Here is a 15089-nt window from a genome sequence, read left to right on the forward strand (position 1 = left end):
TGTGTGTGTGTGTGTGTGTGTGTTTATACACACACACACATACAGACACACACATAATTTGGTTTTCATACAAAATTCATATACACTGTTTTATTCATATATATTGTGTTTCACACATTCCTTCATTCACATTGTGTTTCATATTATCATTCCCATATGCTGTGTGAGGGTTTGTTTGGGTTTTCCCCCCCTTCTAATTGTGTACCATAGAATCTGGTCTGACTGGCACAGGAGGAGATTGCCCTTCCTTCTCCAGCACAGCATCTGGTAGATTTGAACCACCTGTCTTTGGGATTGCAGTGCAGCTTCTTGCCACTAGGCCACCAGAGCTCCCTCCATATGCTGTGTTTTAGGCCCACTATCACTTGGTCTTTTCAGGTCCTTACTAGATCTAATTCTTTCACCCATTCAACTCAGGGACCTTCTAAGTTTCCCCCCACCCCTCAGCCCTCCTGCCCTGCCCTCTTCCCCCTTTGGACTTCCATCCACATCTTAATATCTATCCTTCTATTTTTACAATAATAGTCTTATGCAGTATTTGTCTTTAAGAGACTGAGTCAGTTCACTCAACGTAATGCTCTCCAGCCTCTAAGCCTTTTAAGGACGTTGTCGAATTGGAATCTATAGGAGCATTGCTTGTGGACGTAGACACACCAGAAAATTAACTACATAATTAATGTTATGATGTTGTGATTAGCTATGTGATTGATGTTGTGAATTATGTGATGTATGATGTCTGGGCTTTCAGATTTGGGGTTACCTGAGCTGTCAGGTGTTGTGTACTTTACTGAACAAATGGCTGGAGATAACCAAAATCTCCAAGGAGCCTGCTCACCTGACTTTTTGTTCACCAAGTGTGGAGTGGTGTCCTTTCTGGCATGAGAATCATATCTTTTTTACTGTTGTTGTTTTTGTTAGGTGCTATGCTGTTGACCTATGAACAACAGATCTTAACACTGCCCTGTCCTGTGCCGTCCTCACCGTCTCTAATGTCCATTGTTGCAGTCACTTGTTGAGGGTCTTCCTCTCTCCTCCCACCCCCACATTAGTTGATGAAGGCAACACAGAGAGCCTGAAGAATTGGGGAGCCCAGGGTAAAAGCTCAGCCTTCTGAACTGGTTCCTGAACTCATGCTACTTTAGTCTGTAGAGAACTAGGTACTTCATGGTTCCTACCATTAAGTTCCAAGTCTGTGTGGCTGCAAACACCAACTCATTCCATCCAGAGTCTCTGTCAGTTGACTGCAGCTCCAGTTGCCCTCTGGGAGATGCAGTGATTTCAAGGTGGATGCCAATCCCTGGATCTGAATGTATAATCTCTTCCTGTTTGCTGTGTGTCATGCTGGTGCACGGGGAACAGGAACATTTGCTTGTTACCATGACATCAGGTCCAGCATTATTTGGGTTATCAGTTCACATCCAGAGATCTTCTCATTTGTATTCCAAACTGCACATTTAACAAATTCATGTCTACAGTGGGAATAGTTGTGATTTAAAGAACAGCAAACATTGAGGGTTATAGCTGACATATGACAAATAATTGATAAATATTAACTTGTTTAATCCTCACAGTAGATCTATAGTCATTATTATGACTTCCACTGTCCAAATGTACAGAGATTGAAGTAAATTGTCCACACGCATGCAGACACTATCTATATTTGATGGATTGAATCTGAAGAATCTAGCCTGGAGCATGTTATCTTCACCTGTAAATGCTGCTGTTGCTGCTTCAAGCACTTGAGAGTGTCTGTTATCTTGTGGCAGGTGCTGATTGACCTCACTGAAAACTGACAAGGAAAGATAAGTGGCTTAGTGGGTAGGAGCTGTGCTGGTAACCCCAAAGTGGTTCCCCTTTGGCTGTTCGAATCCACCAGCAGCTCTGAGAGGAAAATATTGACCGTCTCCTCCAATATAATTTACAGCCTCTGAAAACCTGCTGGAGGGTCAGCTATGCATTGGCATGGTAGTGAAGTGCATTAGGTGTTGGTCTTTGCACCTAATAGCTGACAGTTCAAATCCACCAGCCACCCATGGGAGAAAGATGTGGTGATCTGCATCTTGTAAAGATTTTCAGCCTTGAAAATGCTGTGGGCCATTTCCCCCTATTCCCCAGGGTCACTTTGAGTTGGAATCAATTCAGTGACAGTGAGTTGGAGCATGCAAAGGAGGATTATTTTATTTTTTACAATTAAGCTAAACTTTTCTTAATGGTGCAGTTTTTTCCTAGACATAAAATACTTTATAGGAATTCAAGTATCTTCTCTTCCAATAAGGAACTGATGCCTTTGTGTTGATCTCTATCAGGTGCTTTCATGGAACAAGAAATTGCAAAATATATGTTGCTTTACTTGATAATTCTATTACACAATTTAGTGATAAATTAATCCTTGCTTTTGTTACACTGTACTTACCTCATCTGTGCGTATCTTGCTTATTTAGGACAACCCTATTTTCAATTTTTTAATAATATGGGATTTGCCTTCATTGTGCTCAGCTTTCCTGTGGCATGGGAACAAAATATGGTTATCAAAATTATAATGAAATCTTGACAAGATAAATTATTTGCATTGTGATCATTTTCTCTATTGTTACATCAACAATTAACCAAGTGGGTCCTGTTCAAGTTGTAATGACTTTTTTAAGTTGTAATGACTTTAAATACATATTCCATTTTCTTATGGTGAATCCTACTGTACTTTTGAATGGCATTGGAATTATGTAGGTTATGCATGATTGAGTAGTCAACATGCTAAGACTTTCAAATCTTATTTCCTTAACACCCACAGCACACAATGTGCTTGACATGGTAGAAGTTGACAAACAAAGGAATTGAATGGGATGAATGATGATTCATTCTCAACTTTGATGGTTTTCTTGAGAGGCTTCCCGTTGGATCCTGGAATTCTCTAGAATGCTTGTAGACTTGAGTCACTTAGCAAGGTTTAAAAGCTCCAGGTCTTACCCTCCAGCTATATGCCCAACACTTTTTTTGGGGGGGTGCTGAAAATGTTGTTGTTGTTGTTAAGGGCCATTGAGTTGAGCATGACTCATAGCAACCCTATGAACAAAAGACCTGAAGCCTGTTCTATAACTATGTCATTTCTCTAAGTTTATAGAGTTTCCAGAGACATGTTGATTAAGAAGTGTATGCCACTCCTGCTTCCAAGCTTGTCTTAAATCTGGGAGTTCCACCAAACACTATGCACTATGAGTAACCATTATGACATTTGACACATCAGTGGCATAGCGTTCATCATCAGAGCAACCCCAGGTTGCCTCAGTACAGCAAATTAATAGACAAGTGCTGTAACACTTAGAAGAATGTCCCAAACACAACACTAGGCCAGAGGGACTAGCTAACTTTTTTTTATTAATTTTAATAAACATATATAGAGAGTTTGGATTTCCATTCATTCATTGCCACACTTTTTTCCCTGCCCACCCCTCCCCACCAGTTTGCTCCCCTCTCCGAAAATAAAAAGAAGAAAAAAATTCCTTCATTGGTATACTGCATGGTGCCACTTTTGTAGAATGGATCCAACCAACTTTTAAATACAAAGGCCTTCCCATCAGGTCCTGACTGACTCTAAACAAGAGGCTTTCTTCCCACCACTCATTGTTAGCTAAATCCAGCAAATCCAATCAGCTCACACACAATTGTGAATGAAATAAAAACAACCAAATAGTCCACGCTGATCCTCAGCCAAAACAAGAGAACCCACCTTCCCAAATCCAACCTCTTCACACATGAGCCTCCAAACATTGAACAAAACCAGACAAGCTCCTACTCACAATGAGGTGAAGGAACAAAGAACTCTAAGGTATAACCGGAGAGCCCTACAGATGTAGTCACAATGTAGTAGACTGTTAACTAGAAAGTCGATGACTTGAATCCACCAGCTGCTCCACAGGAGAAAGATGGGCAGTTTCCTCCCATAAAGTTTTATAGCCTCAGAAACCTGATGTAGGGTCCAGCTATGAGTTGGAATCAACTGAACGATGGTGGGTTTGGTTTTTGGTTTACGGTATCACAGATGGTGGTAGAAGCGATGTTAAGAAGAACAGAGTAAACCAGCATGCATTTTTAAGCCAGCATCATTTAAATATTGGAAAACTCCACTTGATATAGTTGCCATGTTAGTACAGACTTGGGGAGGGAACCCACAAAACCCAAGCCCCTTCCCTTTTCTGGCTACACTCGCCTTTTGTTACTTTTTCCCCCTTGTGCTGACCTGTGGTCCTCATGCATCCTCTCCTTCTCTTTCTATAGCTTCCAGCCATTAACTTCAGTAGTGCCCACATGACCAAGTCCGAGCCACCCATCAAGGGGGGCAGTCACAGAGCTCGAGGTCAATGGCACGAGTCCACAGAAGCTGTCGAACTTGAAAATTTTAGGTAAGCAATCCAGTATCCCGCTCGCCTTCAGCAATCTCTTCACTTAGCCCTACACTTTATCCAGGTTCATTCTGTTGTTACTGTGTGCCACTGAGTCAAACTAACCCGTAGCTGACCCTTCAGGGGGTTTTCAGAGACAGTTAATCGCACAGGAGGAGCTTGCCCATCCTTCTCCAATGGAGAAGCAGCTGGTAGATTCGAACTGCGTGCCTTTGGGATTGCCCTGCAGCTTCTCAGGCAACAAGGGCTCCCCACCAGGCCCCCAGAGTTCTGTAGGCTTACCAGAGTGGCTAAAATTCTTAACTCCTTTTTAACTTTACCATGGTGATTTTTTTTTCCTAGTTAATGATCTTTGTGTCTATGTTGTAAAGAGAAATCACCTGAACATAGCAGACTTAAGGACTCTAGGTGACACTGACCTGGGGGTTTGGGGACACAAAGCTGACATGCATTTGGCATCATCTCAATGAGGAAGTGGTTCCGAACTGTTGACCTGGGAGGCTTGTTGCCAGCTTTGCCTTTAGCTTTTGGTCTGTCCTCTCTTGCCAGTGATGAGAAGGGGTATAAGGAGTGATTGTGGTAAAGAGATGGGGGGCTGAGAAGGGTTGTCAAAGCACCTGAGGTTTTCAGTCGGAGGGAGCTTTACTTCACCTTTAACATTGAAAGCACGGGCTATGTTTATCTGTCCTATCAACACGTAAATCTGTAGATCTCCTGGAAGCTACATGTTCCCCAAGGGCCACTCCCCGTTCCAGGAACTGGTTCTCTCTCTTTTATAATGTGCTCGGGTCATTTGGCACTAAAGCCCATTGTAAATAACGAACGCCTTGAGACACCAACACCAAGGTTATAGAAGGACCATTTTGCTGTTCTACTAGACTTCTGTTTTGTTTCGTCCTCATCTGACACCAGTGGATTTAATAGTCCTGAAAATTCACCTGGGTATTAGCAGGCTCATGGTTTTAAAAAAATACTATTAGTAAGGAGCACAAAATGCACCAAGTATTGTTAAAAATTCAGCTTTCCAGTGTCTGGGCACCAGGACACTGAGACAGCAGTCCCTGACTGGGGTGGGGGCATGCCATCCAGTGGCATTTGAAAGATGAGGAGGGTCAGCTTGAGTCAGAATTAAATTGACGGCCGTGAGCCTGGTATTTTAACTGCTCATTTATCTAGATAATGTGTCCTAATCATTGTTCCTCTCCATATGCCCATCTGGCTCCCTCTATCCAATTTTAGGTATTAAAACTTCAGAGGGAACATTGTAGTTAATACGGGAAGAAGAAATACATGTGCTTGTTTGTAATATTAATTTCTTAAATAAAGTTCCATTTTCTGTTTTTCAAATTGTTGTGTGTGTTTAGCAATGGGTTAAATCTAGTGAGTGAAACAGTTAAATTACAAAATGCTTGCCTGTTTGTTTTGTTTCAGTATAAACTACAAGAATGAGCGAAATTTTAGCAAACACCCCCAGCATCAACTATTTCAGGAGATCTTCACAGCCCTGGTGAAAAATAGACTCATATGCAGGTAAGACTGTCCTAGGAAAGAGAAACAGACCTTCACCCGTGAATACCATATGTTTACATATTTTGTCTATCAATATAATCTGAAGCCATTTACAAAATTGAGCATCACATAGTTGAAGGACATCATAAAACAAAGACCAATTAGAATGAGGTGAATCAGGAGAGAGTGCAATGCTCTAATTCTAATCAATCAGATGCTCAATTTAGCTGACTTTCCTTACAGATAAGATGAAATGGGAAAAGAATCAAGTTACAATTTTCATTCCCCACCCGTTATTTCTCTTCCTGGTATCAAAGTACAGAGAGGAGGTGACTTTGTGGGTCTTTATGAAGCAGACATTGGGTACCCCCAAGACAGCATGCTCAGGGAAGAGTTTTGTAGTGGATGCATTGACCCGGTGGATAGGCTATTCCAGCCTTGACCTTGGAGACAGAAGGATGAGTGTGGACCACTCAGCCCCAGATGATGAAGACGTTTCTTCACAGGACCAGAGCAAGTGTGGTCCGCCTTTGCTCTCCAGTCTTTCTTAATACGGGTGCCACACTGGGACGATGGGAGAAGGATTCGTCAGTAGGCCATCTAGTTTTCATCCCATACACCAGCTGTTTTCAATGGGCCCCTGATTGGGCCTAGCCTGCAAGCAAGATTGATTTTTTTCCCTCTTCTCTCTGTTGTTTGCTATTTAGAAGTGCTGACAGCCTAGCAGGTAGGGAGGTGCTCTGCTAATACCAGAGTGATACCTCCAGCTGTTCTACCAGGAGCAAGATGGGCAATCTCCTCCTGTGTGATTCACAGCCTTTGTAAATCCACTGGAGGCTCAGCTAGGAGGCGTCAATCCCGACTCAATAACAATGAGTGAATGAGTGAGCATGCCATTACTTAAGCAGTTCCTAGATGAATATACCATGGACTACTAGGAGAACAAACAGGTTCACCCTAGAGAGGGTGAAACCAGGCTGCTTCTTGGAGGCAAGGAAGTTCCATCTGACATACTTAGGACATTTTGCAAGGAGGGATCAGTCCTTGGAGAGGGATGTCATGCTTGGGAGTGTGGAGGGACAGTGCAAGAGAGGAAGACCCTCATGAAATGGATCGATTCAGTGACTAGGGTAATGGGGATAGGTGTGCCAGAGACGATAAGGTTGACACAGGATAGAGCAATGTTTAGGGGCTATTGTACATAGGTTTGCTATGAGCTGCAAGTGACTCAATGGCACACAACAACAACAGATGACTTAAATGATCAACAAGCTCAACTATTAACTGGAAGGTGAGTAATTGTCATTTATCCAGGTGCACTTTGTTAAAAAAGGCTCAGCAATGTCTTTCTTAAAAAAAAATAATAAAAAATCAGTCATTGAAAGTCTACAGGGCCAAGTTGTTCTTTAAAGCACGGTCTGGCTATGAGTTGCAGTCTATTTGATGGCAGCTTTGCGAGTTCAAGTGGGACGGGAGTATGCTGCTTACTGCCCGTGAGGGAGGCTACTATCATTTTGTCTATTCACACTCTGCCTTTTGTGCTCAACTTACACTCCCCCCTGAAGAGACACAGTCTCTCTCCCTGCGGACAAGGGGCTGCAAAGAAGCCTCACAGAAACCAAACCCATGTTGGGTTGAGTTGAGTTGAGTTGAGTTGAGTCCAGTTCATTGTGATCTTCTATTGGGTTTCCAAGGAGATAAATCTTTACAAGAGAAGACAGCCCATCTTTCACTGATATAGGGGCTGCTTTGTCCAAGCTGCCAACTTTTTGGTTAGCAGCCTGACACGTGACCTACAACACTGTCAACCCAGCTCTTTGCCATTGAGTTGGAAGTGACTCCTAGCTGACCCTCCAGTGGATTTTCATGAAGTTGTAAGTCATACAAGAGGAAATTTCTCATCTTTCTCCCATGGAGCTGAGGGTGGATCCAAACCCCCAGAGAAGGATCACCTTTGAGTTAGCAGTGTAACTACCTATGGACGAGGGAACCAGGGCTCCCTACAACATCATCTCAATCATGTCCATTGTGATGAGTCAGATAGAAGGTAATTTATAGACCCTCTTCCACCTCTCAAGGACACCACCACCAGTGCTTCTCAATGAGTGAAAGAAGGCCTTTAAGTGACCTTGAATTTGACTTAGCATTTGATTGTGATATGTGGATTCTGTCCCAGTTAAGAGGTGAAATTTTTTTTTTATTCTGAAGACTAGCAAAAGTATCATGAATAAAATGTTTTCACTAAAATAAAACCGTGACTTGTTGATGTGCATTAGCTGATGTAAGCAATAAATCATCTTGATGGGACCACCATGATGGGTCAGATAGTAAAGACATGCCTTACTGGTGACATAGTGGCTTGATGGTGGTGTCATCATTTGATGTTGATACCGGGCTACTCTTGGTATTTACAAGGTTTGGCTCCAGGACCCCTCATGAACACCAAATCCTAGAATACTCAAGTCTCTTATAGTATAATATCTGCATGAAACCTGTCTGTATCCTCCCAAATATTTTTTTACCGAATTTATTAAAATTTTATTAGAAGATTTACAGAGATAAAGTTATATTTTTAGGTTTTGGTCCAGTGCACATATATGCACAAAATTGAAATAAAAAATTGATTTTTTTAAAAAAAGTCATGTATTTCTTTTTTATTTTTTAATTATCTGCAAGTTTATTAACAAAATTTGAATACATTGTTTTCAAGAACAAATTCTTTACCTAATAGAGTAAGCACTCTACAAAAACCCGTAATTTTCATGCACCCTCCCTTATTTTTTGAGGGATTGTTCTATTTTTTTCTTTAACAATAAGAACATTTTCAACCTATGATTAATTTGGATCCAAGGATATAAAAAGCTTCAATATGAAGGGCCAATTGTATTTAGATATTGAACTCTCTCTCTCTCACTGTTATTGAGTCTCAACTACTCATTGCTGACCTTCTCTTGGGTTTCTGAGCCTGTAAATTGCACTGGAGGAGACGGTGGAGTGTGGATTCGAACTGCCAGTGAGGGGCAGCCTTCGGGTTAGCAGGACAGCTCCCTAAGAACAGTAGCCCAGAGCTCTTTTCAGCTCCAGGAGCTGGCACATGTATTTCCTTATTGATGACCCAGCTCCACCAGCTGCCATGGAGTTGATTCTGCCTTGTCGTGACCCCGGGCATCAAAGTAGGTGTATGTTTCACTCTGGGTTAACAGTACACCATCCTACAGACTATACGCCCAGATCTTGCACTGTGATGACCAAATACTCTGGTTTAGTTGAAATCAGTTCAAGATTGGGAGGGAATCTCTCATGCCTTTGTACCATGGCATAAGAAGGGGAGATTATTTGTTGGCTTCGATGATGCGTGAAGCCTAGCATCTTTACCAAGGTTATGCAATTGAGTCCCTGCCCAGCTCTGGACAGTGTACCCAGTGATTGTTGAAAGATTAATGAGCACAGCAAAAGGCCTTAGGTTGTCATCAACAATTCACATCTTGAGCTTGAAGTTGAGTAGAACAATGAGTAGTGGCGGGATAATTATGCCTGAAACGGGAATGGAAAATCAAGTCCTTTCAATTGTTTTGAGGAGAGCTAACAGTGTTTCTGAAGGATGCCTCAGGGACGATTTATTGCTCTGTACTTTGGGGAAAGCAGAAGATTTTCTGCATGAAAAAGCGCGAGGCCTCCCTGGGTCTCCCTGAACACATGGGATACAGAAATTATTAGGAAAAATAGTTGGGCAAGGCTTGGCATTCACTAGTTGGCAAAGATCCTCAGTGTTCTGAAGTCAGAAGATCTCCTTTCTTGGCCTCTCCTGGTTCTTCGTGATCAGCTCGGCATCTTAAGCTTGGACAGAGTGACTGGCTTGCAACATGAGCAGTCCCTGGAAATCCTCAAACTAGGAAGAGAGCGATTGTAAATCTCTCTGCTTTCATAGTAGCAGAAGGAATTTAGGAATGCTGAACATCAAAGGCACCCTTTTATGTTGTCCTTTGGCTGCACATGGCTTGTTGTGTTCTATTCTAAAAGCAGTTGAGCAAATGATGGGATAAATACAAAGGGCTTCCATTGTGCCTGACCCTGCATCACCTTGTTAAGACGGTCAGGGTCACCTTCCCCCGGTCCCTCTAGAATTCAAGATTAATAGAAAAACGATATTACATTTTTTTGTGCAACTTTCTATCCTTTTGTGTGTGTGTGTGTGTGTGCACGCACACCAGATTTAATTGAAGCCTTAGATTCGATTGTTGTCATTGTTTTTGTGAACTGTAGACTTGTAACTGACCCATAGCTGACCCTGCAGCGGATTTTCAGAGGCCGCTAAATGCATGAGAGGTTACCTATCCTTCTCCCGTGGAGCAGCTAGTGAGCTTCTCCCTTAGATTCAGTTAATAAATCAATGATTGAAAATTTACTATGTGCAAGGAAAAGGAGGAAGCCAAGAATGGAGACCAAAGAGGGTGAAAAATCTAAAGATGAATAAGACGTGAGCTCCCTTTCTTCCTGGAGACTCAGGTTCTACTTTGGTCAGTAAAGCCATTATCTGCTATTCCAGGAAAGAAGCTAATGTGGCACATTTATTCTATTGCAGAATTCAGTGTTATTTCAAACTGGATTCACTTACTCATCTCCTTTAGATTACTGTTATCCTAAATCATTATCTTGTTGTTGTGTTGTTATGTGCCCTCAAGTTGACTCTGACTCACAGCGACCCTGTGTACAGCAGCTCTGAACCCTGTTCTCTCTTGAGCCAACCTCGTGGTTTCCGACACACCTACCCCCATTATCCCAGTCATTGAGGCAATATATTTCATTCAGGGTCTTCCTCTCCTGTGCTATCTCTTCAGACACCTAAGCATGATTTCTCTCTCTAAGGACTGGTCCAATTTTTCCTACATTCTTCTTTCTCACATTCCACGTTCTAATCAACTAGTGTCTGTTTGCAACTGTTCTTCCTTTGTGATTCCCAATATGAAGGCTCAGCCTCCTGTACCATGTCTGCTAGTCTAATCTAAGTGTGTTCTTTTGTCCACAGGGGTTTTGAGGGCCTGGTATTTCAGAAGTGGATGACCAGTCCTTCTCCATGGAACAAATCTGATAGGGTTGTTCAACTGATAACTCGGCTTTCATAAGTAGGGCTGTTCGAGGATTGGTTTTTAGCTGTAGAAATGTAGTTCCTCCCGGAAGGACAGTGGTAGTGGCATACTCCACAGACAGCTGGGCTGCTAACCCAGTGGCCACACGTCTCCGGTGGTTCAAACCCTCCAGTAGCTCTGCTGGAGATGAGCAATCTCCTCTTGGGGGATTTACAGTCTTTGGAAACCCAATAAGGAGGTCATCTCTAAGTGGGTTCCAACTCGGTGGAAATGAGTTTTTTTTAAAAACCCAGGAGATGACTGCTTGCATTTTAACTATGGCCACAGGTAACCAACTATACATTTTTAACTTGGTGAAATTAAAACCATTTCTCATTAGTTCACATGCGTGTGAAAGCCAGGCAGCAAGCAATAGTCAGATTTCAGGAGCTACATTTCTATAGCTAAAAACCAATCACTCTTCAGACATTTCTACTCATGAAACCCCCTATGAGATTTGTTCAGAAAGACTGAGGCTCTAATTACAGTTCTTCTCAGCTCTAAATGAATTTATTGTTTCAGATAATAAGTAGTGGATGCTTTCTTCTTTGAGAATCATAACTTTAACATGCCTGAAATATGACTTTTGATTCTTCCGCTGCCCCCTTCTCAGGTTACTTTTTTCTGCCTGTTAACCAAATCCAAGCTTGGACTGCTGCAGTCAATTGATCAAGCTCCCAGCTTCGATTCTTGACTCTCTACAATCTGTTCTAACTGCACTGTCCAAACGGATTGCTTGAGCATCAAAATCTGATCAGTGCAGTTCTTTCCTAAAGCTTCCAGGGACTTGCCAATATAAAAATGTTAAGATCTTACACCTGCTCTGTTGTTGTTATGTGCCATCAAGTCTCTCGAGACTCATAGTGATCCTGTGTACAAGAGCCCTAAACCCTGTTCTATCCTGTGCCAACCTTTAATGCCTACTCTGCAAGACCTGTAAAGACCTACCAGCCTTATTTTTACTTTTTGCTATTTGGCTTTCTTGCTATTTCTTGGACATAACCACCTTCCTCAAGCTCCTTCCTTTGGGGCTGCTAACAATTCTGTTTCTCTGGCCTGTGGCTGTTAACTGCCTTTGAGTCGATTGCATCTCATAGAAACGCTTGAAACCTGCCCCATCCTGAGCCAGTCTTACTGTCTCCAGCTCACCTTACTCTCGTTACCCCAGTTACTGTGTCAATTGATCTCATCAAGGATTTCTTCTCCTGCGCTGTCCCTCCACCCTCCCAAGCATCGTCCTTCTCCAAGGACTGGTCTCTCCTGGCTACATGCCCAAAGTACGTGAGACTCAGCTTCAAAATCCATACCTCCAGGAGCAACCTGGTTTCACCCTCTCCAGGACAGGCCTGTTTGTTTTCTTGGAGGTCCATGGCGTGTTGAACTCTTCTCCAGCACCACATTCAGGCAAGACCCTGAATGGAATGGATTGATTCAGTGACTGGGGTAATGAGGGTAGGTGAGTCAGAGACAATTAAGATTGGCACGGGATAGAGCAGGGTTTAGGACTGTTGTACATAAGGTCGCTATAAATCGCAGGTGACTCAAAGGCACATAGCAACAACAACAACAGCACAAGAAGTTAAATTTCAGAATCTGCTTTCTTTTCTCAAAGACTTCCTTTCCCCCTCCATCACCCAGTGCCATTTTTCTTCTCTCTCCCCCCTTTTTTTTCTCCTATCAATTGCACAAAGCGGCACCTGATGCTGAAAGTGATACATCAGGTGGGTCTGGACAAAGGCTCTGGGAACCCGTCCTGCTCCCAGGTATTAATAGTCCTGTGGACAGCGAGGCCAAAGCTCAGTCACAAGAGGGGATAAACACTTGTCCTCTCATGCATTCGCTTCTCTGTGGCTGTCACACTGAGTGCGTTCTCCAGGGAGACACTGTTCTTGCAGATAAGCTTTCCAGAGCTGCCTCGGAGGACCACAGGTCACTCTTAAAGGCGTGTGGAGGGTTGCTTCCTCCTCAAGTCTTCCCCGTGTGAGACACAGTGGTGGTGGGGTGGGGTGCAGGAGCACCGGCCCCTAATATGCATCATCGCCAGGGGAGTCACCACGTTCCCGCAGGCTGCGGCTGCTCAGTCAGCAACTGAAAGCACCTGGTCGTCACTGTTTGTTTCTATAACATTGGCTGCACTAAGCTGTGTGCCTGCTGAGTCCCCCACTTACTGGCAAGTGAACGTATATATCATCTTACGGAACACACAAGTCCCCTTGAATACCAACACGCCAACCCACGTGCCAAGGCCTTGTGGGGTTTCGAGGGCCGGAAGCCAGAGGAGGAACAACTGCTCTTTCAGTTGTTCAGGACACTCAGACCCCAGGAATTCTATTTACATTCACCGGCCCAGGGCCTGGAATCACATAGGCGTATTAATAGCTCCGGACTGCAGAGCAAAATTGCAAAGGCAAACAAAAAATGCTATATGCTCGGCACAGAACTTTCAACTCTGAGGGGTTTTTGTGAACTCTTCATTTATTTGCTGTCCTTTAATAGGAAAAAAAATCCATTCTGATTCCCCCTTCCATTTCCACAACCCCCCTCCCTCTAAAGCAACAGAAAAAAATTTGTATTTATTTTCATTTCAAAAGAACACAAGGTCAGGGACTGGCATCTTTTTTTATTTTATTAATTTTCATGAACGTTTACAGAGACTTAGGGTTTCCATTCATTCATTGTTGTACTTTTCTCTCAGCCCACTCCCTGCCCCCCCCCCCAATTCACTCTTCTCCTTGAAAAGAAAAAGAAAAACCCTTTAGTTGTTATGCAGTCCCTCCCCACAAGTCCACTCCACTGTGCAGCCTTCATTCTGGACTCCTGTCATGACAATAATACCCAATGGTCTGCCTTCTTGAAGACTGTAAATTCCACACATGAAAAAACACACACCCAATTTACATATATTTATGGAATGCTGGTGACACAGTTGATGTATTTGATTGCCAACAGGAGGGTCAGTGGTTTGGACAGCAGCTGCTCCCTGGTGGAGAGCTGTGCCAGTCTGTTTCCTTAAAGATTGTTATTATGTACTGTTGAGTTGTAACCGACTCATTTCTGACCCTCCCGGGGGTTTTCAGATGCTGTAAAGATTGACCACTTTCCTCCCGTGAATCAGCTGGTGGATTTGAACCACTTGCCTTTGAGTCAGCACCATAGCTCCTTACCATTAGGCTTCCAGAGCTCCCTTGGAAGGAAGCCTTACAGACCCATTCTGCTCAGCCGACTCACACTGGTGCGCTGGGTATGGGCAGGTACACATATTTGCAGCCTGAATCATCTCTTAAACTGTCTCATGGATTTTCCTCTTCAATAATGATACATAATTATCTCACCTCCTAAACCACACGTCTATGGAAACTCTCTGAACTTGGAGAAATGACGATAGTTATGGAAAAGCATGAGGTCTTTTGTTCATAGAGTTGCTATGAGTCATACTCAACTCAATGGCAATCAACAACAACAACAACAATAACAACTATCACTAAACTTCATCAGATTTCCAGCCGTTCTTGTGAATTGAGCATTACTTGTGTTAAAGCTTTGGAATTGAGTATCTTTGCACTATGATTTCTGCAAACTGTATGACTACTGGATATCCTTGGACCACCAAGACAACAAATCAGTCTGTCTCAGAAGAAGTGTACCCAGGATGCTCTTTCGAGGCAAGGATGGTGAAACTCCAACTTACATGCTTTGGCCATGTTGTCAGGAAGGACCAATCTTTGTATTATGTAAGGAAAGGTGGAGGAAGGTCAGAGAAAGAGAGCAAGACCCCCCCAACAAGACCGATTGTCACAGTGACCATAACAATGGGCTCAAACATGGCAGAGAGGATGAGGATGGCGCAGGATAGGGCAGGGTTCAGACCTGTTGTTCACTGGGTCACTAACATTGTAGGCAAGTCGATGGCACCGAACAACCACCACTACCTTTGTCTAACCCCACCAGCTGAAAGGGAGACCAGTCATGTACCATCTTCTTATTTACAGACACAGAAGGGACTCTTTCTGCAATGTTAGAATACCCACATCCTGACAAGTGATCTTGCAGGTGATTG

The 15089-nt window shown here is 43.1% G+C and overlaps 1 protein-coding gene across 1 annotated transcript in view; it reads left to right on the forward strand.

The window, feature by feature from the left end:
- The window catches only part of NEK10 (NIMA-related kinase 10), a 249703-nt gene that overhangs the window by 9464 nt on the left and 225150 nt on the right, over window positions 1-15089 (forward strand). Inside the window, exons 3-4 of the mRNA XM_006883425.1 lie at window positions 4273-4397; window positions 5829-5927. Of these exons, the coding sequence (XP_006883487.1) occupies window positions 4273-4397; window positions 5829-5927 (224 nt within the window). The remainder of the gene's footprint in view (window positions 1-4272; window positions 4398-5828; window positions 5928-15089) is intronic.

This window comes from Elephantulus edwardii, unplaced genomic scaffold, assembly GCF_000299155.1.
Source record: "Elephantulus edwardii isolate Elephantulus edwardi_28Jun2011 unplaced genomic scaffold, EleEdw1.0 scaffold00027, whole genome shotgun sequence".
Lineage (NCBI taxonomy): Eukaryota > Metazoa > Chordata > Mammalia > Macroscelidea > Macroscelididae > Elephantulus > Elephantulus edwardii.